Source organism: Macrobrachium nipponense, chromosome 28 (genome assembly GCF_015104395.2).
Source record: "Macrobrachium nipponense isolate FS-2020 chromosome 28, ASM1510439v2, whole genome shotgun sequence".
NCBI classification, from domain to species: domain Eukaryota; kingdom Metazoa; phylum Arthropoda; class Malacostraca; order Decapoda; family Palaemonidae; genus Macrobrachium; species Macrobrachium nipponense.
This window is the reverse complement of record NC_087217.1, coordinates 55,767,156-55,792,267: the sequence shown is the minus strand read 5'-3', so window position 1 is coordinate 55,792,267 and position 25,112 is coordinate 55,767,156. Positions and strand designations below refer to the sequence as shown.

Sequence of the window (25,112 nt, the reverse complement as noted above, 5' to 3'; positions counted from 1 at the left end):
AGAACACAACATATCCATTTTCTTTACCCAATCATGCCTCAGTCTTCACAGCAGAGTTGTGTGCAATTAAAGTAGCTATCAAAATTATAAAGCAAACATCATTCAATAATTTTGTGAATTTTAGTGACAAGAGAAGCGCCATATAAGCTCTTCAGAGTTGCAATCCAAAAAATAATATTGTACAGCAAATTCAATTTGAACTCCACAAATTATATAAAAATGGAAAAAATATTGAAATGTGTTGGATCCCTGCTCATGTGGGGATAAGAGGAAATGAAGAGGCTGATAAAGTAGCTAAAGAAGCAATCCACATGATAAAAGCAAATGTAAACATCCCCACCAGCAATTACATAAGATATGTAACAACAATAATTATAGATAAATGGCAACCCGTGTGGGATGAAGAGCCTGAAAATAATAAATTAAAACAAAACAGGATGTTAACAAATGGAGTTCAGCATATCAAAGCGAGAGACATGCTCAAGTAATCCTGACACACCTCTGTATAGGCCACACTAGTCTTACACACACACACACACTTGATGAGCAACCCACGTGACCCTGCTCCCGAGTGTTCAGAGTGCAAGGAGTTGGTAACAGTCAGACATGTCTTGTGCAAGTGTCCAAAGTATGACCAGCAGAGACTGTCAACTGTTGGAAATAAGACAATAAAAGAAATTTTGTCAGAATCTGTTACATTTTCAGTAAGTTCCAGTTTTGACTTTTCTGTGGAACTGCAATTTAATTGATAAAATATAACAGTTTTTTTAGTGAATTTTAAAACAAAATTTAAAAAATTTAATACTAATTCTGAATTTGTTCCGATACGAAATACAAACCATCGGTCCTTTAACAATAGGAATGTAACTTGCGACAGCTGGAACCGGTCGTAAGCTTCGAACAAGGGAGTTCGGTAGCTAACTGCTTGTCAGACAGTCAGCGCACCGCGCGACTGGGAGGTGAAGATTCACTTTGCTTTTGGCCGCACTGGGTGACAGACGTGTTCTCCACTTCTCTCTACCCGCCTTTCGTGGTATGCCTTGTTTCTTGGTTTGCTATTATTGTGTGTCTGTAAAATACTGTAAGTACTTGTGCTTTTGTATTTTATTATCATTACAATGGATTCTCGTGAGCTGGAGAGTTCCCCACGCCCCCCCATCAGCCGCAGGACTTGCCCGGGTGTGGAGGGCCGTAAGTGTGGGGCCTTCTGCTCCCTCTTGGAGGTTGATCCTCATGAATTGTGTGCTCGGTGTCGGGGGCACGAATGCTCTCGCGCTGAGCCCTGTGATATTTGTGTTTTGTGGTCGAAGGCGCAGTGGGCGCACTTTGAGGGGAGGAGGAAACGACGTAAGCCTCCCAGGGAGTCATCGGAAAGTTCTCCGGCTACTTCCCTGGTCACGGACACGTCGTCTTCTTTCCTCCCTCCATCTCAGCTCCCGCGTATAGCTCCTTCCCCTTTGGGGGGGTTTCTCGCTCCTTCTCTTCGCCCGATCCGTCGAGCGTGGAGGAGGGGGCGAGGTACCCCAACATCCAATTGTACTCGGGGTCTTCCGTTCAGCCTTGGGTTTGGGGACTTGGTCACTCCTCTCACCTCTCTCTCTCTCTCTCTTTCTCCCTCTCCTCTCCTCCCCATCCTCTCTCTCGTCTCTCTCTCTCTCTCTTCTCTTCTCTCTCCTCCCGGAAGAAGGGATCTCTCTCTCTCTCTCTCCCGGGCGAGGCTCCTACTAATCCGACTTTTGCCTCCTCGGGTGCAACTGCCGGGGGTGACGACCTCGGCCAGGTGTGGTGCTTGTTGGGTCTCCAGGGGACACCGAGTGTTTGGGGGCTGTTGCATCACCTGGCGAGTGGCTCTGCTCTGGTCACGCATGGTCCAGTAACCACCACCACCACCGTGTCGACCCCAGGGTATGCCACCCCTCCTCAACTGGTTTATACGCAGCATATTACTTCGGGAGGGGTATCTACTACCCTTCGAGTCTCGGCCACCCCTCACCTCCAACCCGGTCCACCTTCAGACCTACGTACCCAGAACATCCAAAGACGTAGCACTTCGGCAGGAAGTCCAAGCCATGCTGAGCAAAGGAGATGTGGAGATCGTCAGGGATCGGTCACCAGGCTTCTACAGCCGTCTTTTCCTGGTGGAGAAGTCTTTGGGGGGCTGGCGCCCGGTAATAGATCTCTCTCCCCTGAACCGATTCGTTCGCCAGTCTCGGTTCACGATGGAGATGGCACGCTCTGTGCTCAACTCCATCAGGGAGAACAACTTCATGCTTTCGGCGGACTTGAAGGACGCGTATTTCCAGATACCCGTTCATCAATCCTCCAGGAAGTACCTCCGCTTCATCCTCGACGGGACGGTGTACCTATTCAGGGCACTTTGCTTCGGTATCTCAACCGCCCAACGGGTGTTCATGCGAGTGTTCACTCTGGTGTCTGCTTGGGCCCACTCGTCAGGGATACGTCTTTTGAGGTATCTCGACGACTGGTTAGTCTTGGCGAGCTCCCACTCATAGTTGCTACGGGACAGGGATCGACTCCTAGAGTTCTGCCGCAATCTGAGGATCTTGGTGAACTTCGAGAAGTCAGATCTCTAGCCCAAGCAGAGGATGAATACCTGGGTATGCTGATCAATACAGTAGCAGGACGAGTCTTCCCTGCAGACACGCGGATCAGCAGATTCAGGGAGGCAGCCTACCAGTTCCTGTCTCGGCAGGAACAGCCAGCTCAGCAGTGGCAAGTCGTGATCGGCCACCTGTCGTCACTTGAGAAGTTAGTCCCTCACGGGAGTCTTCACCTGCGGTCTCTCCAGTGAAGACTAAAGGAGAGTTGGTCACAGGCAAGAGACCCGCCGTACTTCCCCGTGTCCCTCATGGAGGAGGTGAGGCAGGACTTAGCCTGGTAGCTGGACGACAGGAACCTCGTAAGAGGAGTACCTCTCTCTCTCTCTCTCTCTCTCTCTCTCTCTCTCTCTCTCTCTCTCTCTCTCTCTCTCTCCCCCCCGGAGGAGTTGCTGGCTGCAGGAGTGTGGGATCATCACGACAAGCACCTTCATTCACATCAATGTCCTGGAGCTCAAGGCAGCGTTCCTCGCTCTCCAAGAGTACCAGGACCGTCTGATGGGACACTCGGTGGTGTTGATATGCGAAAACACCACAGTAGTGGCAAACGTCAACAAACGGGGGCCTAGTATCCCTCCCATTGCACCAGTTGACGTTGCAGGTGCACGAGTGGGTCGTGGCTCACTCTGTAGAGCTGTCAGCTCGCTACATTCCAGGCAAGAGGAATGTAGTAGCAGACAAACTCAGCCGTCGGGATCAGATGATAGGGACCGAATGGTCCCTACACCCAGACGTGGCGGAAAGGCTCTTCAACCTGTGGGGGCGTCCAGTCTTAGATCTGTTCGCCACCCGGCACAACAGGAAACTTCAGGTTTTCTACTCGGCTGTGCCGGACCCATAGGCAGCTGCAGAGGACGCTCTTCAACACCCGTGGGCCAACCTCTTCGTTCACACCTTTCCCCCGTTCTGTCTGATTCGCAAGGTGATCAGCCGAGTGTTGGTCACCCCAAATCTCCGGATGATCCTGGTGGCTCCCAAATGGCCTCAGGCCATTTGGTATCTGGACCTGCTGGCTCTTCTTGCAGGAGCACCGAGAGAGATTCCCCCTTGGCACAACCTTCTCGTCCAGCCACACGTGGAACGGTACTACCAGTCAGTCAAGTCCCTTCATCTTCATGGCTGGCTGTTATTCCACCATCTCTTGCGAGTGAGAGGCTTTTCTCGCCGAGCAGCAACAGAGATGGCTGGGTACATCAGACAGTCCTCTGCAGCTGTGTATCAGGGAAAGTGGGCCGTCTTCTGTGGTTGGTGTCGTAGACCAGGTCTATCTCTTCTCAGAGCCACTCTTCAGCAGGTAGCGGATTTCCTCGTTTTCCTTCGCCGAGAGAAGCTCCTCTCCGTCCCTACAGTCAAAGGATACAGGGCTACCCTGGCCCTAGTCCTGAAACTGATGGGAGTGGATATCTCGAACTCATTCAAGATCTCCCTGCTAATGAGGAGCTTCGAGAGGTCTTGCCCACCCAGGGAACTCAGGCCCCCAGGGTGGGATGTGACTCTCGTCCTTAGGAGTCTTGACTCGAAGTTCCTTCGAGCCACTCCGAGAGGAGTCAGACAGGGATATGACCCTCAAGACCCTCTTTTTGCTGGCCCTGGCATCGGCGAAGAGAGTAGGGGAACTTCATGGCTTATCCTTCGACGTCAAATATACCAGGGGATGGGGATCTGTGACGCTCTATTTAGTTCCGAACTTCGTAGCGAAGACTCAGAATCCTTTGGTCCCTGACGACCGGTTTGAGTCATTCACGATCCCCTCCGTACTGGACTTCACCGACAACGGTGCGGATGAGATGCTGCTTTGTCCTGTGAGGGTGCTACGGCACTATCTGAAGAGAACTCGGCACCTCAGGCCTGAGTGTCGACGCCTTTTTCTTTCTGGCTGCGTGAGGTGATCAGGAGGGCGTACGAAGCTGAGGGTAGCGACGACATCCGTACCCTTCGTCCGAGAGCCCATGAAGTCAGAGGTATTGGTCCTTCCCTTGCGTTCTGCAAGAACTTCTCCGTGGCGCAGGTCCTGAAGGCGGGGGTCTGGACCAACCAGACCACCTTTACCTCCTTCCACCTTCGGGATATAACCCACAGGTCCTTGGACACTTCTTCCTTGGGACCCGTGGTGGCTGCTCAACAGGTTGTGTAGCTTACCCTGCACCCGAGCGGACAGAACAGCAGCGCATCCTTGTGTGACTGCATGAATGGATGAGTGAATGATAGTGTGACTGGCTTCTCTTCCTCATCTTTTTCTCTCCTCTGCCCACACGCGGTCGTCACTACGCTGGAACATGAGGCGTTGCAGGTAAGCTACTCTACCAAGCTCCATCCTACCCCTTTCATTAGGGATAGGAGCGATTATCCACCACTTTCCCCAACAAAGGGGGCGGAAGTGGAAGCCAACAAGAGACAAACCCGTGACTTCATATTACCTCATGCAATAGGAGCAAGTTCTTGCTTGCTATTTTTAAGAGGTATGCTGGCCTCCCTCTTATTACTTGGGGCCAGAGGTCTGACCATTGATCCTGCGGTACATACCCCGATCATTGGGCAGGGGCTAGGATCCCTCCCTCTGCTCTTACGACCAGGGAGGGAACCAGGTTGGACGAACACCAGTCTGTTCATTGACTCAGATTCCACCCACCAAGAAGTGAGTCTTCCTATTGTTAAAGGACCGATGGTTTGTATTGTGTATCGGAACAAATAACAATTTGTCGAAAATTGTATTTTTTCCTAACTATGTAAACCCGAGGTCCTTTACACATAGTCCCATCTTATGCCATCCCTCACTGTGTTTTCCTGGGCCTAAAGCAAAGTGAATCTTCACCTCCCAGTCGCGCGGTGCACAGACTGTCGGACAAGCAGTTAACTACTGAACTCCCTTGTTCAAAGCTAAGACCGGTTCCAGCTGCCGCAAGTTACATTCCTATTGTTAAAGGACCTCAGGTTTGTATAGTTAGGAAAAATACAATTTTCGACAAATTGTTATTTTAACATACCATTTTAGTATGTATGTAAGGGAACATGAGAAAATGTATTTATTGTGTGTGTGTTCTAGTATGAAAGCATTTGCCTTGGTGCAATTTTTTATTTATCCTGAATGACCAATTTGGTCCCAGTTCTTGCCTAAGGGCTAGACCTGGCGTTTTATCTAATCCTTCGAGCCAGCCCTAGGAGAGCTGAAAATCAGCTCGTTGGTCTGGTAAAATTACTTATATAATAGATAAATTCTAAAATATGTTACAGTTTACCTGATGCTGAAGCAGATTGATGAAGTAATGTAACTTGGATGTCTGACTGCAATAATTATTTAATTTGGGGAATTGCAGACTTTAAATGTATTCCTTGTTTGCTTCAATTTGATAACTTACCAACATTTTTTCTAGGGGTGGACTGGTCACTCCTATTTGTAGAGTGGATGTAGAGAAAGGTTGATTGTTGGAATAAACTATATGTCATTGTAAACAGTTAAAATTTTTTATTTATTTACGTAATTTTTTTTTTTAACATTAGATGATCAAGTGTATGAAAAGGTGGATAAAACTTCCATTGCTTCCAGCCGGGTACAGAAGTTGGCTACACAGTTGAAGGTAAGTCTCTCTCCTTTTGTAGTACTAAAATTAAGAACATTCAACTTATTGTACAGGCGGCCTTTGGTTAGCGGCAGGGGTTCCGTTCCTGGCCGCCGACGTCGAGTGATTTTCGCCGCTAAGCAATTTTAAAACCTACGGCCATCGCACACCTTCTTTCGAAACTCTAGACCAGTCAAAGGCGCCGTAATGCCACAATGGCGCAATAAGTAAAATTATATTTATGCAGTCTAGTACTACTATAGAATTTACTGTACAGTACATTATAGCATTGTAAATACTGTAAAGTGAAAAAAGCCTAGCTTTAATCCTTTGGGTGTCTAGAGTATGTAAAGATATAATAAAGTTTATACAGTGTACAGGTAGCTGTATTGTTCAAGTTACGATCATTAGTCTTACGATAGTCGGATTTTATGAGAGATTAAATTACAATGGCCTAACTTTGTCCATCTTCTAGTTACATAAGTTCAATAACAGCAAAAGAGAATGATGAAAGGATGGTTTTACAGTACACTATTACCGTAGTTGTTATAAATGGCGTTATGTATAGAATAGAACCGAGATATCTTAATGTAATAACTTTATTCGCTATAGATCAAAGATCAATATAGGTCAAAGATCAATCGGGAAATATAGTGTTAAATTTAAACCAGTTATAACTGAAGTTGAGAAAACTGTTCATGCTGCTAATGACTATTATCGTACATCGGCAACAAGGATAAAACTGCAGCAAACATATGCCATCAAACACAACTGTAGATAAAATTGGGATAGTATCATTTTAATCAAAACTACTGTGCTTGAAAGAACACATTTTACTGTTGGTTTCACGCCGATAGAAGATAAATAACGTAAAGTTCGTATTATGATGATATAAAGGATTATTGCGAACGGAATCACATAATTTTTTACGCAATAAACATGCCGCCAACGTAATCAGTTAACCCTTAAACGCCGACTGGACGTATTTTACGTCGACATTTTTTGTCTCTCGGGTGCCGACTGGACGTATTTTACGTCGACATACAAAAGTTTTTTTAAAAATTCGCGGAAAAATACTTTTAGGCCTACCAGCCGAAAACTTGAATCACGCGCCTTGGGGGATGCTGGGAGTTCAAGGATCAAGGTGTTGTTTTGTTTACAATCGTTACGCAAGCGCGAATTTCTTTCTTGCCGCACTAAAAAGTATCTGTGACACATCTCGGAAATTATTTCATCGCTTTGACAATTTTTTTACCATTTTAAATTAGCCGTTACATGGAGTATTATATATGAAAATGCGCGCATTTTTATGTAGAATACAACAAAAAAATACTCATGATTGTAGCTTTTATCAGTTTTGAGATATTTTCATATAATAAGCGATAATGCCAAAATTTCAACCTTTGGTCAACTTTGACTCTACCGAAATGGTCGAAAAACGCAATTGTAAGCTAAAACTCTTATATTTTAGTAATATTCAATCATTTACCTTAATTTTGCAACTAATTGGAAGTCTCTAGCACAATGTTTCGATTTATGGTGAATTTATGAAAAAACTTTTTCCTTACGTCCGCGCGGTAACTCTTCCGAAAAAAATCATACATGCGATTGTGGTAATGTTTGCACCATTTTAAATTAGCCGTTACATAAAGTTTTATATATGAAAATGTGCGCAATTTCATGCACAATACATCTAAAAACAACCCATGGTTGTAGCTTTTATCAATTTTGAAATATTTTCATATAAAAAATGATGTGACATTTTCAACCTTCGGTCAACTTTGACTCTACCGAAATGGTCGAAAACGCAATTGTAAGCTAAAACGCTTATATTCTAGTAATATTCTAGCATTTACCTTCATTTTGCAACAAATTGGAAGTCTCTAGCACAATATTTTGATTTATGGTGAATTTATGAAAAAAATAAAATTTTCTTTACGTCCGCGCTGTAACTCTTCCGAAAAAATCATACGTGCGATTGTGGTAATGTTTGCACCATTTTAAATTAGCCGTTACATAAAGTTTTATATATGAAAATGTGCGCAATTTCATTTATAATACAACAAAAAATAGTTGAAGGTTGTAGCTTTTCTCATTTTTGAAATATTTGCATATAAATCACGATAAATAGAAAAAAACCACGTTCGGTCAAATTTGACTCTACCGAAATGGTCAAAAAACGCAATTGTAAGATAAAACTCTTACAGTCTAGTAATATTCAGTCATTTATCTTCATCGTGAAACAAATTTGAAGTCTCTAGCACAATATTTAAATTTATGGTGAATTTTTTAAAAAAAAATTTTTTTTTAAAAAAAACTTTCCTTCCCTCCGCGCGCGGATTCTCCGCCACAAATCTCCGAAATGCGTAAGTCCCATTCTCGGAATATTTGCTCCGTTTCATATTAGGCATTTCATAGAGTTTTATATATGAAAATGTGCGCAATTTCATGTAAAATAAAACTAAAAATATTTGAAAGTTGTAGCTTTTCTTATATCCGAAATAATTGCATATAAAATAATATATAAAAAAAAAATCGACATTTGGTCAACTTTAACTCGTCAGATATGGTCGAAAACTGCATTTGTAAGCTAATATTCTTACAGTCATAGTAATATCAATCATTTGTCTTCATTTTTGGAAAAGAAACTGAAGTCTCTAGGACAATATTTAGATTTATGGTGAATTTTTTGAAAAAAAAAAAATAAAAAATATTTGTTTACATCCGTGCGTTACGAATTCATGCATTATTTTGTGATAATATTTTCTCTGTGTTGCTTTTATCGTTTACAACGTGCTATATACCAAAATGATTGCAATTTAGTGTACATTACAACGAAAAAAAAAGTAACTTGTTACCTTTAACCGTTCTGCGCACAGCGCGATTTGAATACAATTATATATGAAATTTTGTTTTTGCGCTATCATATATCGCATTATTTATATATGATAATGATAATTTTTTTCAATTCTGATGGTTGCATACTAAACTTCAGACAATGAAAAAAAAGGAGCCAAAAATGAACTCTTAATCTTGAAAACTAAGCGCGCTGTGATTTAAAAAAAAAAATATATTTTTTCCGCTTCTGTGCTCACTCTGAAACGTCTCACGGGAGACATTTTTTTTTTACCGCTTCGGCGTTTAAGGGTTAACGAAAACAAAATTAGTTCACATTCACAACGAGACATATTCAATAAATATTTCCATCTAAAAACACGTTGCATAAGGAAAAATAACCTTGTCCCATATAAGTCAAGTATCTAGATATTCGTTTATGCTAACTAGAAGCAAGAGAATTTGCTTAGAATTACGTTATGGTGAAACAAACTCAGTCTCGTATTCATCAGCTGATTTTAAACCACAAAATTGGCCGCTCCGCGGAATACCGAGTTACATTTGCCGTGGTGTTTTATAATACAATAATACGAGAATACATACAATATTCTTGGATACAGTGAAATAATGTTTAACTTTTTAAAGGATTTATGGAAAAGATGCATAATTAATAAAATAACGCCATGCATTTTTCGGAACAGTGGCGGACAAGAACGAACATGAAAAAACATCCCCTTACAACGTGGAGCGTAGTTACAAAGGCTGCCTTAATTTGTATCTTATTTATGTACAAAAATGAAAATACCTATACGTAATATATTTTCATACACATTTTAAACATAAAAGCATAAACATTTAAAAAATCGACACATCGATCGCTAAATTTGGACTCTTTTTAACTATATTTTCAGAAGAGCGCCAGACGGCGGCATACAAGAACGAACATGAAAAAACATTTTAGTCGATAACTTGAAAGGCAGTTTCAAAAGCTACCTTTTTATCATATTTCTGCACAGAAATAAAAATACCCTATTTGTAATACATTTTCATACGCATTTTAAACATAAAAGCATAAACATTTATAAAATCGACACATTGATCGCTAATTTGCACTTTTTTTAAATCTATATTTTCGGAAGAGCGGCAGGCGGCGGCTCACAAGAAAACATGAAAAAACATCGTATTTGATAACGAGAAGGGCAGTTTCAAAAGCTGCCTTTGTATCATATTTCTGTGCAGAAATAAAAATACCTTTCACATAATAATTTTCATACACATTTTAAACAAAAGCTTGAACATTTATAAATCGACACATCCATAGCTAAATTTGCACTTATGTAACTCAATATTTTCAGTATAGAACAGGGTCAGAGGCATATATTTTACCCTAATACCTACGTAATAACTCGCCATAAAATTTGTTAATATAATTTGCATAACCTTTATGGTCTGAACGGCATTTCTACAAATGTATGAACTCGTTAGACAACGGCGCGCAGTTAACTGAAAATTGTGCCGTAAAAATGCCTTTAAAATGCCTTATTTTTTTAATGAATATTTTTGACGACAGCCGTAAAACCGATTCGCTGTTGAGTGATTGCGCCGTTAACCGCGGGCTGCCTGTATTTGTGGAATAGCCATCTTTTTACGGTTACATTTATTATATTATTAAGGGGACCCTCGGTTAGCGGCAGGGGTTCCGTTCCTGGCCACCGACGCCAAGCGATTTTAAAGCCTACGGCCACCGCACACCTTTTTTCGAAACTCTAGCCCAGTCAAAGGCTCCGTAATCCCACAACGGCGCAATAAGTAAAATTATATTTATGCAGTATAGTACTTTAGAATTTACTGTACAGTACATGTGGGTGTCTAGAGTATGTAAAGATATAATAAAGTTTATACAGTGTACAGGTAGCTGTAGTGTTCAGGTTACGATCATTAGTCTTACAATAGTCCGATTTTATGAGAGATCAAATTACAATGGCCTAACTTTATCCATCTTTTAGTTACATAAGTTCAATAACAGCAAAAGAGAATGATGAAAGTATGGTTTTAACGTTATACTCGTTGCGTGAACGTTTACAGCCATGAACAACCGAACAAGAAACGACTTTTTTTTTTCTAAGTACAACCGACCTGGATAACATCTGTTTGGCTTGTATTTCAATCATCGTACTACAGTACAACATTACTGTATTTGTTATAAATGGCGTTATGTATAGAATAGAACTGAGATATCTTAATGTAATAACTTTATTTGCTATAGATCAGAGATCAATATAGATTAAAGATCAATCGGGAAATATACTGTTAAATTTAAACCTAGTTATAACTGAAGCTGAGAAAACTGTTCAAGCTGCTAATGACTATTATTGTACATCGGCAACAAGGATAAAACTGCAGTAAACGTCTGCCATCAAACACAACTGTAGATAAAATTGGGATAAAATAATTTTAATCAAAACTACTGTGCTTGAAAGAACACATTTTACTGTTGGTTTCACGCCGATATAAGATAAATAACGTAAAGTTCGTATTACGATGATATAAAGGATTATTGTGAACGGAATCACATCATTTTTTACGCAATAAACAATGCCGCCAACGTAATCTGTTAACGAAAAAAATAGTAGTTCACATTCACAACGAGACACATTCAATATATATTTCCACCTAAAAACACGCTGTATAAGGAAAAATAACTTTGTCTCGTATAAGTCAAGTATATAGATATTCGTTTATGCTAATTATAAGCAAGAGCATTCACTCAGAATTGCGTTATGGTGAAACAAACGCGTATTCATCAGCTGATTTCAAACCACAACATTGGTTGCTCCGCGGAATACTGGCTTAAATTTGCCGTAGTATTTTAAAATACAATAATATGAGAATACATACAATATTCTTGGATACAGTGAAATAATGTATAACTTTTTAAAGGATTTATGGAAAAGATGCATAATTAATAAAATAACACAATGCATTTTTCGGTACTGGCGGACAAGAACGAACATGAAAAAACATCCGCTGACAACGTGGAGCGCAGTTACAAAGGCTGCCTTAATTTGTATCTTATTTCTGTACAAAAATGAAAATACCTTTACATAATATATTTTCATACACATTTTAAACTTAAAAGCATAAACATTTAAAAAATCGACACATCGATCGCTAAATTTGGACTCTTTTTAACTATATTTTCGGAAGAGCGGCAGACGGCGGCATACAAGAACGAACTTGAAAAAACATCGTAGTCGATAACTTGAAGGGCAGTTTCAAAAGCTGCCTTTTTATCATATTTCTGCACAGAAATAAAAATACCCTATTCGTAATACATTTTCATACACATTTAAACATAAAAGCATAAACATTTATAAAATCGACACATTGATCGCTAATTTGCACTTTTTTTTTAAATCAATATTTTCGGAAGAGCGGCAGGCGGCGGCGGCTCACAAGAAAGAACATGAAAAAACATCGTATTTGATAACGTGAAGGGCAGTTTCAAAAATGCCCTTGTATCATATTTCTGTACAGAAATAAAAATACCTTTCACGTAATACATTTTCATACACATTTTAAACAAAAGCATGAACATTTATAAATCGACACATCTATAGCTAAATTTGCACTTATATAACTCGATATTTTCGGCATAGAACAGCGTCAGAGGCATATATTTTACCCTAATACCTACGTAATAACTCTCCATAAAATTTGTTAATATAATTTGCATAACCTTTATGGTCTGAATGGCATGTCTACAAATGTATGAACTCGTTAGACAACGGCGCTGTTAACTGAAAATTGTGCCGTAAAGATACCTTTAAAATGCCTTATTTTTGTAATGAATATTTTTGACGACCGCCGTAAAACCGATTCGCCGTTGAGTGATTGCGCCGTTAACCGCGGGCCGCCGTATATGCCCATGTAACTGGATAAGAAATCAGGTTAATGTTAACTGGTAAATATAGTGCGCACCATTGTATATTTTAGTTTTATAAAGTTTTTAGATTTTTTAGATTTTTAGCAGCAATTTTTTTCAGGAGTAATGTATAACCACAATATTTAAACCCTTAAGAGCCTGGCTAAAAAATCAGTATGCAGCACCCCAGACCAGGCAGACATTGAGGTCAGTCAGTTTAAAAAAGAAAAAAAAAACTTCAATGGAAAAAGAGAGATGTGCAAATGCACATTGGGTAAGAATGAAAAAAAATTATCCCTACCTTTCACTAGGTGAGGCCAATATATTTGGTGGGAGGCCAAAGAAAATTACACAAAACTGATGTACCAATTCTATAATTAGTAAAATGTACTCTTCTCAAATGTGAATTAGGGAAAATAATAATATTAGTAAACCTGTATTTTAAGTTAGAGAGCTCAGTTTACAATTAATTTTCAACTGGTACTATATTCAAATGTATCGGATACTGTAATGTAAATTTCCTCGACCTTATATTCAACACTAGCCCAATGTCTATTAAATTTTTATTTTCAACTATGTATAATATAGTATAGTAATATCCTTGTCATGTAAATATATCAAAATAGTGCATATCATAAATAACACCAAAGACTTATGACCCTCCCTCCAAAATCTCTTCAAGATTCAATGTATCCCATTCCCTCTTTATCTCCTCTTCCTGGAAATGAACTCTCAGCAGGAGTAGTAAATTGCATTGCCGTTATTCAAAACTGAAACTAGTTTCAATCACTTTATACATAAGTTGATAACATTAGGTTGGATCAACATATCATGAACAAACATGTCATTTGTTTTAAAAACCTATAACTATATTGTGCCGTAGACCACGAAAGGGTTAAAAGTTTACCTACAAAGGGGATTTCAGTGGGGGTGACCAAGCATCTGACTTGGGGAGCCATAGTGATGCCACTGCTTTTTTTTTTGATTAAAGATGAAATTGCTGATCACAGTGACATACACGGTTATAGGCCGATTGCTCTACCTTGTGGAGTGAGACTAGTTAAGTATATCTTAGTTTAATCGGACCACTGAGCTGAGTAACGGCTCTCCTAGGGCTTGCCTTAAGGATTACATAATTTTATATGGCTAGAAATCAATTGGTTATCTAGCAACGGGACTTACAGCTTATTGTGGGATCTGAACCAAATTATTTTGAGCAAACCAACAAACTATGAGTAAGGTTAGGGTAGGCTATAACTATAGCTTGTGGAGGCTCATGGGCGTTCTGAGGTATGCAAGTACATCTGTCATTTGTGTGGCTCATGGTCAGCCATCTTTTCCAAAATTGAGAGGCAGAAGTATAACATGCTATTTGCAAATGCTACAGAATTGTAAAAACTATATTACAATGAAAATTGCCCACCCAGTTCATATGCATAATTCGGTTTCTTTTCAACACTGGAAAAGCCTTATTTAAATTTAGTATGTTTTGTGTTCCTTTGTGTGTGAATGTAGTATTTCATCAGCTTTGTAATACTAGCAGTTTTCTACATGATGTTACGATGTCATATTAAAGAACTACTTGGTTTCATTATCCATGTGTCATCTGCATCATAAATTACCTATCTCTTCTGTAATAATTTCTCATACTTATAATTTTTAATTTTATCCTTTGGAGTTTTAAAGAATTTTCTGTTTATGATAAGCACAGACAGTTTATCCATATTTTCAGTAAAAGGACAAACTTTAACCAAAAGTGAATATGTATCTAGTTTTGAAAATAGTTGGTTAAGGATATTTTGTCAGAATTTTCTTTTTGTGGTTTATCCAATTATTGAAACTACAGTTTTATAAAATTTTATGTTTCAGTATCAGTGGTATACCCTTTCGGCCAGCATTATGAAAGTCAAGTATTTTTAGGTGGTTTGGTTGAGTTCTATAATGATAACAGGAAATATCATTGTTCATATACGAAACAAACCTTCGGTCTTAACATTAGGATAAATACTCAGCGCCGGCTGGAAACCAGTAAAGTTTAAAATAATTGTGTACGCAAGGAACTATTGGCACTTGTGCTTGGTCACGAGACATGTGGAGCCACCCACATACCCCTCATCAACTCGTGAGCCCGTTAGTTATTTTCTTAAGCCTTTAAGTGAGGACGTGCTTTGCTCCGTCCTTTTAAAGCCGGTTTAGTTTGCCCCCTGTTGTTTTCAATTTGTAGTTTGGAATTCCCTGGTATGTGAACATGAAGCCTTCTCATGCTGCGAGACTTCCTGGATATCACAAGAAGCAGATAAACGCCCTGTTATTTTCTTTGACGGTTTCGATGTCGAAGTATTCATCGTGTAGTAAGTCGTAGGTGAAGAAACTCTTAAGGTACGATTAATTCGTTACCAGTGCTTTGAAATATCGCATATTCATATAGATTGCTTGTAATCCAAAGCTTGATGTATCTGGATGTGCTTTGGGAAGTAATTATGACTAATTGTGCTCCTTCCCCTGCGGGGAGAGGTGTGCATCGCCATCTTGTTTTCGTTCCAGATACGTGGGTAGAGAGGATGCAGGTGTGTGGTCAACGTTAGGCTTATCAGGAGAACCAACCCAAGAAGGACAGTTAGTTTGATGTATAAAGTCGTATTGCCATCTAGGGGCCAACGTGATGGATGTCCCTTTTATCCTGATTGCACTGAAGGGCGGTCGGATGTGTCGCCATCTGTAAAGAAGCAGTTAGTGCAACAAGGCAGCCTTTAATGTCGGGTTGCTATGCCTACGAGAATAACATCAACAACCTTGCACTTCTGGTAGGTTGCTGGCTTCGTATTCGAGATGCTCAGTGACGTCATAAACATGGCGACTGCCATGACGTCACTTCACAACTGCGGCCTACATGAAGACATGCTTCCATTTTCATTTCGAGGTACAAGAGTACTTTACAACTATGCTTTCGGATTGGAGATTTTTTAATGCACATTGTTTTTGAGAGAAATTACAAGCTTTAGGAGATATAAGTCTCATATGGAAAGAGAAGTCTTTCCTCTGTATCCTTCCGCTTAGGCGTCATCAAGCTTAGGTGACTGGCTTTGATGCCAATCCTGGAAAAATAGGGACTTTGTAGCTGATCCTAGAGCCAAGAGGAGAAGTTTCTTCTCCATCTTTGAGCCAGGATTGTTAAATCCCTATTATATGAAAGCACAAGAAGTAGTTGTAATTGTCGAACAAGTGAATGTTGGAAAGTTAGTTTAGTGTGGCTGCTGTGAAGAGTTAGAAAAGGCTAGAATCAGGGACTTCGTGACTGATCCTTGTGCCAAGAGGAGAAGAATAATTTCTTCTTCATCTTCGAGCCAGGACTGTCACATCCTTGTAAAGTAGAAATGCCACAGAAGGTTGGGTCTCTTGATCTTGGCTGCAAGAGTACCATAAACAGCCTCACGCTTCCATCAAGCGTGTTCACGTCGTAGCCAAAACCGCTTGCAAATGGCGGTAGTCATGACGTCACAGCCTACTGATTCTCGATTTACTTCGCTGCCTCTGGAACCTAATACGCTTTCTGACTCATTGGTACACCCAGTAATGAAGAATAAACAGGATCTAGAGGTAAAAATGGCTAAGTAAGACAAAAAGAAAAGGCGTGATTCGTCTTCTTCGTTAGATGGTGTCATAGCTAAGTTCGATGGCATCACTGAGTGTACAAGTCAAGTGTTGGAGGATACGAGATTTCGTGACTGATCCTCGGGACAAGAAGAGAAGAGTAAATTCTTCTTTATCTTCGAACCAGGACTGTCACAGCCCAATCAGCAAGGAAATCAAGAAGTTAGTGGCTTGTAAGCTCAAAGCAATCGGACAAAGCCATTTACAAGAGTCCGAACCAGCGAAAGCGGCGACGGTCGCTGGGCTAGCAGCCAACGTGGGGTTGCCAGTGGTGACTACAAAGAGTCTAAGAGAGACTACAATGCCGTTGCTGAACTTGATACATACGCCGATGTTTTTACAAGCGTTTTCCATGGACTCTAGATGTCAGAGTAATGAAATATGATAAAATTGCTCTCATACCTGCTCAAATCCTATTGACTATAATATTTTCAAGATTGAGCCATCAGCGGCCATTAAAGATCAAAGTTGCCGAGGCCGTATGGTTGGACAACCATGACGCATGCAAATAGATACCTTCTCAAATCCTACTGACTGTTCGGGATTGAGCCATCAGTGGCCATTAAAGATCAAAGATGCCGTGGCCGTATGGTCGGAAAGCCATGACGTATGCAAATAGATACCTTCTCAGATCCTACTGACTATTCAAGATCAAGCCATCAGTGGCCATTAAAGATCAAAGATGCTGCGGCCGTATGGTCGGACGGCCATGATGCACCCGAACGTTTATCAGAGGGTAGGAGTGAGTTAATGTTTCCTGTGGCTGAACACAGTGCATTAGAACCGAAGGGAAGAGAAAACCAAGAGTTTCTGGCTTCATATGAGGAGGGGATTGATTTGATTAGTCAAATCAATAACCTTTCGGGGAGCATGGAGACACCTGGCAGCATGCTTCCCCGGGGATTGACATGGTGTTTGGTTTGAAAAAGGATACGAAAGTGTGTGAATTACCGTGTTCTAGTCATGTAGAGTCCGTTTTACAACACTTAAAATGCACGGATTGATGGAATGGTATGGATACCTCTTAGTAATCGTATGCAGCCTGAATGGTGGGAATTAGCATACTTTGGGTTGACTCCAGAAAACTTCAAACCTTTACAGGTAAGGAGAATTCCCATGTTTTATATACTTGTTGGTATAAGCTGGTTTCTTCCTTTAAGAATATTGACCAAACGCTTCGACTCTTACATAAATAGTTAAAGTTAATCGAAAGCTTGGTTACTTCGAAAGTACTGTAGAACCATTCTTCTTGATGAAATCGAATGAAACTTAAGTCGAAAGGAAGAGGTGAATGTCTTTCTTCGCCACTTAAGGTAGCCAAGCCTAAGTAGGGCACTTGTAACTTAAGATGCTATAGCCAGGATAATTGGGTCATACCTTTTAGCCTAACAAGTGGTTATATTCATAGCCTATTCCAGACAGTCTGAGTCTACTGCTACTATCTTAGTTAATCTGAGTAGTAGTTCTTAGCTTAGACTGTCCGAATTAACTGGTTTGGGTATGTATGTGCTGGCTTGGACCAGCTAATGGTTGCGGTTTAGTTTTCGAACCTGCATTTACTATCTTAGGTTAGACTGAGTGGTACAATTCTTAGCTTAGCCGGAGGTTAGACTGAGTGGTACAATTCTTAGCTTAGCCGGGTCCGCTTAGCCTAACTCTTAGGTTAGATGGTTCCGTCATACATGTCAACTTAGCCTAACAGTGGGCTGATGACTTAACATGGTCTGGCTGCTTGAACATGCCTTTAATATCTTAGGTTGGGCAAATTAGTAAGGTTATAAGTATAGCCGAGCATAAACTAGTGTCTAGGCTACCCATTCAAAGCACTTTTACCACCTCAGCCTAGAAGGTTGTGGTTGTAGCCTGGCATGGATAGCCCAAACTTTCTTGAACAACTTTACCCTAACGTAAGTCATTTAGTTTCTAGATTTAAGCTAGTCTATACTAGCCTAGCCTAGTTAAGAATACATCTCGGATGGACTTCGGGACCTGCAGCTTATTGTAGGATCCGAACCGCAATATATCGATAGATTATTTTCTATCACCAGAAATAAGTCTCTGATTCTGCGTTGGCCAAGATGGGAGTAGGACCTCAGACCACCGGTTTGGCAGATGAGTGCACAAACAACTCGTCCAGAGAGGAACTCGTATAATGGAAAACCCATGTAATAGCTGTCTCAGGGGTTTCACCCTTCGAGGAGCCTGAGGATTCCATTTGCGATACTGGGAACAACCTGGAGGTTACGCAAACTCTAGGTTCTACCTGTTATGCCATGCCCCGAATGGAAAGATGGGTTCCAGTAATTAAGGAGGACCCAGGATGAGTGACTGATAGAGCTTATCGTAGCACAATCATTGTTACCAGGTTCATGTGGAGAAGAAGCACCACCGATAGGTAGAATTAATATCTCAAGGTCTGGAGGTTGACCAGTATCCCCTTTCGAACTAATAGTTCTAAGTTTTTGGGTGTAGAGTGTCACCTCGGACGTAACACGACTCCAAAGGTCATTGGCTCATATATACAGAATTACTCTTTGGCCGTGACTGCCTGTATAGTGGACGTTTCTGTCCATTAAAGGCATTCGGTCAGTACACAATGATCTGGTGGAGAGGTTGTCAGAACAGAGGGAAGAATTTGTAATTACATGTTTGCACACATGGTGATATACATTCGACTGGTGATTGGGCATATGAATATCTATTCACACTGACTATTCAGATGAATCAAGAGCAGTGAACTGGATGGGGCACATAAGAACTCCGATATGATAAGTGAAAACATACTCTTTATCAGAGTAGACTTGACGGACTACCACCAGGCACATACATCAGTCACGTTACAGGAAACTGACCGTGGATGGGGGTCTTCCTCTGACCTTGGTATGGTGGGAGTACTCAATAACCAGGGTTTTGACGTAGACTCAAAAGTAGTTAAGAATATCAGTTCCAATTGGCCCCGGAATCCGGGATAATGAGTCAATGCAGCACAGGTCATGATGACAGATACATTTCTTAGTCATGCTCAGTACGATGTGTGTGTGTAAGAGACCTTCAGCAGGGCCGGCTTTGACTTGTCAAAGTACTCTGTGGTTATAGAAAGAACTACATCACCTAGAGCATTAAGGTGGAAGACTTAAAGGAACAGGTCAAACAGAGGCCTACTCCTTGTTTGTCAAGTTGTACCAATGAGGTTATACAGTAGAGAAGGTCATCAGAGGAATATGGGCCTTCTGGCATTCAAGTACATATCTGTTAAAATGGTCGTGATGGTTGGTCTGTGACTGTATTGAAGCTCAAAATTGTGCAATTTTAAGGAGGCGTCTGTCTGTTCTTTGAAATTTGAGAGTGGGTTCTTTGTTATGAAAACCACTTTCAATTTCCTATATAATATATATATATTATATATAGATATATATATATATATTATATATATAGATATATATATAAGGTTGCCCAGAGGTCCTTGGACACAATTTCCCTTGGTCCTTTGGTGGCTGCTCAACAAATGGTGTAACTCATCCAGTACCCCTGGCGGGTCAGTTGGTATCTTGTCTAAGATGATGGTATAAATGTGAAATGGAGGAGTTAACTGGCCTCTTTTCTTTTAAAACTTCTGTCTCCTTCTTTACTTAGGGCAGTAAGAAGAGAGTACCATCATAAGCTGGAACGGACAAGGCACAGGTGAGTGAAGTGGCCATACTGTTAGGGTTAGTATCAGTAAGATACCTATCAGTAGCAGAACATTCCTCTCTTAGCAAGGGGGAGAGGAATGATAACAAACCTACATGAGTGGATGAATTGGTTTGTTAGCAGAACAGATCTTCTTATCTTCTTCGGACGCAATGAACTATGACATTGTGTAAAAACCCAGAAGTCTGACTCTATGATATTCATATATGTATTAGATTCGGAAATACCGGTCAGTTGTTTCGTAGAATTCTGGTATTCAGAAAACTGATCAAAGGTGGCAAACTCCCAGTTGGTTAATAGTACTTACCTCCCACCAAGAGTAAGTCTATCCTAATGTTGAGACCAAAGGTTTGTTCCGTATATGAACAAATGACAAATTTTTAACTAATTTGTATTTTTCATAACTTACAAACCTGAGGTCTTAACATACAAAGGCCCACCTCTAACCACCCCTCTATCAACTAACCTAGGTTGGAAGAATAACTAACGGGGTCACGAGTTAATGAAGGGTATGTGGGTGGCTCCACATGTCTCGTGACCAAGCACAGGTGCCAATAGTCTCCCTTGCATACACAATTATTTTAAACTTTACCGGTTTCCAGCTGGCACTGAGTATTTATCCTAATGTTAAGACCTCATGTTTGTAAGTTATGAAAAATACAAATTAGTTAAAAAAATTTGTCCTTTTTTGGTTTTTCAGAATGTAGTCATCAGTGACAATGGTGGAGCAGAACATGCAACTCATCCTAGACTTTCCCATCAATTAAGGTCTCATAATAAAAGGTGATTATGATTTTCCCATTAATTGGAGCCCTATTGTAATAATAAATGTACTTTTAAAGAATTGCATATATTGAAAATTAATAATAATAATACCAGTCATATGCTCCTGAAAAAGTTAATTTTTCATTGTCTACCACTGTTCCTTTTGTAAAGTAAGAAACTGGACATTGTAATTAAACCAGTAGTGTTACAGCGTAGAAAATTTATAATACCACATGCCAAAAATCATGACAGGAAATGCTTTGTAGTGCTAAGTATCTGTTTAATTTAATCATGCTTATTAAACAACAACGTTGTTTATCAGTCAAGAATTGGATCATTTCTGCAAACTCTTACTTAAAATAAGTACTTCATGATTAAATTGTGGTGGTGTTATCCCCTTCTTAGGTAGACCTATTTTAGCCAAATGTTTGGGGCTTGATGTTTGTGAGGCTGAGATCAATGACAAAAAATTATTTGTATACAGTAGAGCCCCAATCCTCAACTGTACTAGCCTGTCCACACGACCGGGCCTGATCGGCGGACCTCCCCTCTAACGGGCACACTTGAGGGGCAAACTGTCAAATTGCTCGATGGGTCTTTTAGCAAAATCACCATGGTGGTGCTCGATGGCTTGAGCTTCGACCCTGGCAAGTGTACGTTAACCATATAGGTTTCTTTTACCGAGCCATTCTTTGCACCATATCCTCTTCTTTTTCATCACACACAAAGCAATTATCATGCTACACTAACTACTTCTTTGCGGTAGGCACCATGTTTATCATACCGCACTGAACACACTACTGGCATCGTTGGGTATGCCCACCTCTCCATCGCCTCACCAGTGTAGACAACATTCACGGGTAAGCCCACCAGAATTTGCCCGTCAACCCTGGAGCACGCCGATCAGGCCCACTCGTGTGGATAGGCCTCTAGAACTTTACCTAATCTGATTTGCTAGATGGCACTGTTCCCATGTGTCATTTAAAGCCTGCTCGCTCTGCTGCTATTGTTTTGAGCAAGTTGTGCACGGTTATAGAGGCATTTCCTTTGTTTTTGTGGCTTTCTATACTACTACTTTGATTCAATCATTGGTCCCAAGACAGCCATTGCAGACAAGCAGAAGAGATAAACAGTAAGAACCACAATTTAACTTGAGAAGGAGAGTATTGAAAATGGTGAAAGAGGCATTCATGCGACTGCCTTAAATCATGAGAGATTTTTAATTATAGGCTAACTCCTAAAGTGAAGTGCCAATAGTTAATTGCTGTCACAACTATCAATACAATACATCTGTAATAATGGTAAAAACCATAGGTAATTCAAGTGAAGCACTAGCGACACAACTATTGATAGTGTAAACAAAACAACTGTAATTACAGTAAATCACCATAATTAAAAGTTAGGATGAGCAAGATCCCACTTTGTTACAGGTGTACAATCTCTATCTGTAATTCTAAAATCCAAAAAACTTTATTAACCCAAATATTTTCTGGAGAAAATGATGATTTGAAAAAGTTGAAAGTATTACAGAATTTAAACATTGTCATCCTATGCCATTTGCATTTGATATTGTTTACATTCTCAAAATCACGGATTGCCATTAGCTGCTAGAAGAGATGTAATTTGGTGATACCTTTCTTGCTTTCTTGTAAATTTATAGAGTTGGATTTAAAACTTGCAGATTATAAGAATTAAGTGTGATTTCGCCAGTTCCAGACTTCAATTTCGCCTGCTCGGTTATTTATTTTATTCAGCCTTGGCTATAACATGAAGCTTCAGTTTACTGGGATTCTTTCTTCAGATGTCCATTGCATGAAGAATGACTGAAAATGTTTTTTATTTTTACTTTTAGAAGCCACTGTTGAGAATCAACAAGGTTTAACAATGTGACAAATTTAATGCAACTTTTAATGAACGCTCAATGGTTATGGCAAATGATGTTGGAAATTGGGTGTTTCTCGATTTGGTTCTTTATGTTGGTACAGTTTTACAATCTCTTCATCTGTAATTCTAAAATGCTGAATTTCTTCGTGGAAGGTGGAGTATACTGTTACCCCCGATTAAGTTACACTGACAGATATTCACTAGCAAAAGTCGAGTAATAGTAGTCATGCATTGAGAATAATTATCATTTTAATCAATTTTCTTTTACTCTAATCATATTTCATGTATTACCATATTATAATATGAACAGAGCGATATACCATTTGCATTATGGTTTTTGCGATATCGATAGTTCCCAATTATCCTTAATGTCGGGATTCTTTCCATTTTTGAAAGAATACATTCATGGGGATCTACTTCCAATAGTGATGTCACAGGCATATATGGAAAATACAATTTTAATATAACATTGTATTGCAGGATATTTTGAAGTGATTTTACAAACAGTATTCCAGTAGACTTTATGAAATTTACCATAAATTGATACCAAGCATAAACAATGTTTATATACTATTACTACGATAGGCCACTGGGCTGGTGGTTGTTGAACAACAACCACCACCGGGCTGGTGACATGGTTTGTTTACGTCTGCTCATGCCACAAGCTGCTGATGTAACGTAGGCATTTTTCTTAAGTTTGTCATAACAGACTTGATTCGGCTTTTTAATATTTATTCATCTGCTGTAATAATTAGACTTGATTTTTAGTATTTTATTATTACCAACAATTTTTGTGCCTGCCCCACAGCACTTCGTATGGCACTCAACCATCGGTAATACTGCTGCATTGGGCGTAGGCCAGTTATTTTTATACAGCATACTTTAAAAATACCAAATTAACCTTTTTATATATGTTAACTTCGTTTAATTGTAATTTGTGTGTAATGCTTTGTGTAAAAAGGCAAGGTTAGGGTAATAACTGGTGGTCAAGAACAGATTAATCTATTTTCTGTTATTTCTTATGGGAAAAAATTGATTCAGCTCTTGAATAAATCTTATCTCGATGCTGCTTCTGGAATGGATTAGCGTCAAGGTCTGGTGTTCTACTGTACAAGGTGTTGCCTTAAATTGAATAGTGTATAACTTCTTTTAGGATGCTGTGTGAGGCTAATCGTTAGCTAAAGTAATTACGAGGTAAGTATATTTATAAAACAATTTTATTTTTTTAGGTAAGTATATTTATAAAACTTAATTTTATTATAAAATAAAAATATAATTTTGAGGCATCCCTGTGGTGAGGTACTTCTGGTAGTATTGGATGTTGTGTAGCATCCTGTCAATCCCCAGTTGCAATGTTCTCTGCCTTTCACTATATAATTTTTTCTGGCCTCCTCTTAGCTGGCTGTAAAAATTAACTTTGCCTGGGAATGCCAGAAAAAGAAGAAAGAGGTAAGAAAAACTTATATTGAATATATTTATTCAATAATGTCATATATCAGTTTGCTGTGTCAAACTCATATCATGCCACCTGAGCTTTTTACAAAGCTGCTATGCCACTGAAGGTAATCATATAAAAGACAAGGTTTTGTATATCTAGCAAAAATTAAAAATATCTTGAAACTTTACCATGTTGCTTAATTTAAAAACTTAACTATGTTGCTTAATTTAAAAGCTACCTTTTATTGACTAAAATATTCTAGATTTTGCTAAGAAGGTTTGTGCTAAGATGATTTTAAACTGCATTTTTTACCCTGATCAATACAAGGGGTTATGGGGCAATGAGAAAATATATACCATAGTTTTCTGAAATAATTTAGGTTTTATATTGCAGCCAGTGATCTTAAGTTTCTTGCACAAGTTAAACTGATTAATATGCACCCAAAAAACTAATCTTCCATTATGTTGATATTACAGATTCATGTAAGAGGGAACAGGAGCACTTATAGGTTTTCAATATTCCAACACTGTATCAAACACATCATGTGATAGCAGCAGCTTAGATGTTTGGAAAAATTCAAATTATTTTAGAATGTCAAATTTATCTATAGCGTCCACTGATTCATTTTCAATAGTGATATCATGACACTTCATGTTATTGTTATCAGGAGGGAAGATGTTAGGAAAAATACAAATTATTTTATGATTTGTAATATTCTATTAAGTCCACAGTCATTTTCATTAGTCATA

The 25,112-nt window shown here is 39.6% G+C and overlaps 1 protein-coding gene across 6 annotated transcripts in view; it reads left to right on the top strand.

Annotated features, from left to right (window-relative positions):
* LOC135201753 (E3 ubiquitin-protein ligase TTC3-like) overlaps window positions 1-25,112 on the top strand; it is a 202,299-nt gene that overhangs the window by 175,800 nt on the left and 1,387 nt on the right. For 5 of the 6 annotated variants that reach the window (XM_064230982.1, XM_064230981.1, XM_064230980.1 and 2 more), the window contains 2 exons: window positions 6,117-6,193; window positions 20,977-21,059. In XM_064230982.1, coding sequence (XP_064087052.1) covers window positions 6,117-6,193; window positions 20,977-21,059 — 160 coding nt within the window. Of the gene's footprint in view, window positions 1-6,116; window positions 6,194-20,976; window positions 21,060-24,839; window positions 24,984-25,112 lie in introns of those variants that run through there. The other variant, XM_064230984.1, reaches the window with a different exon arrangement.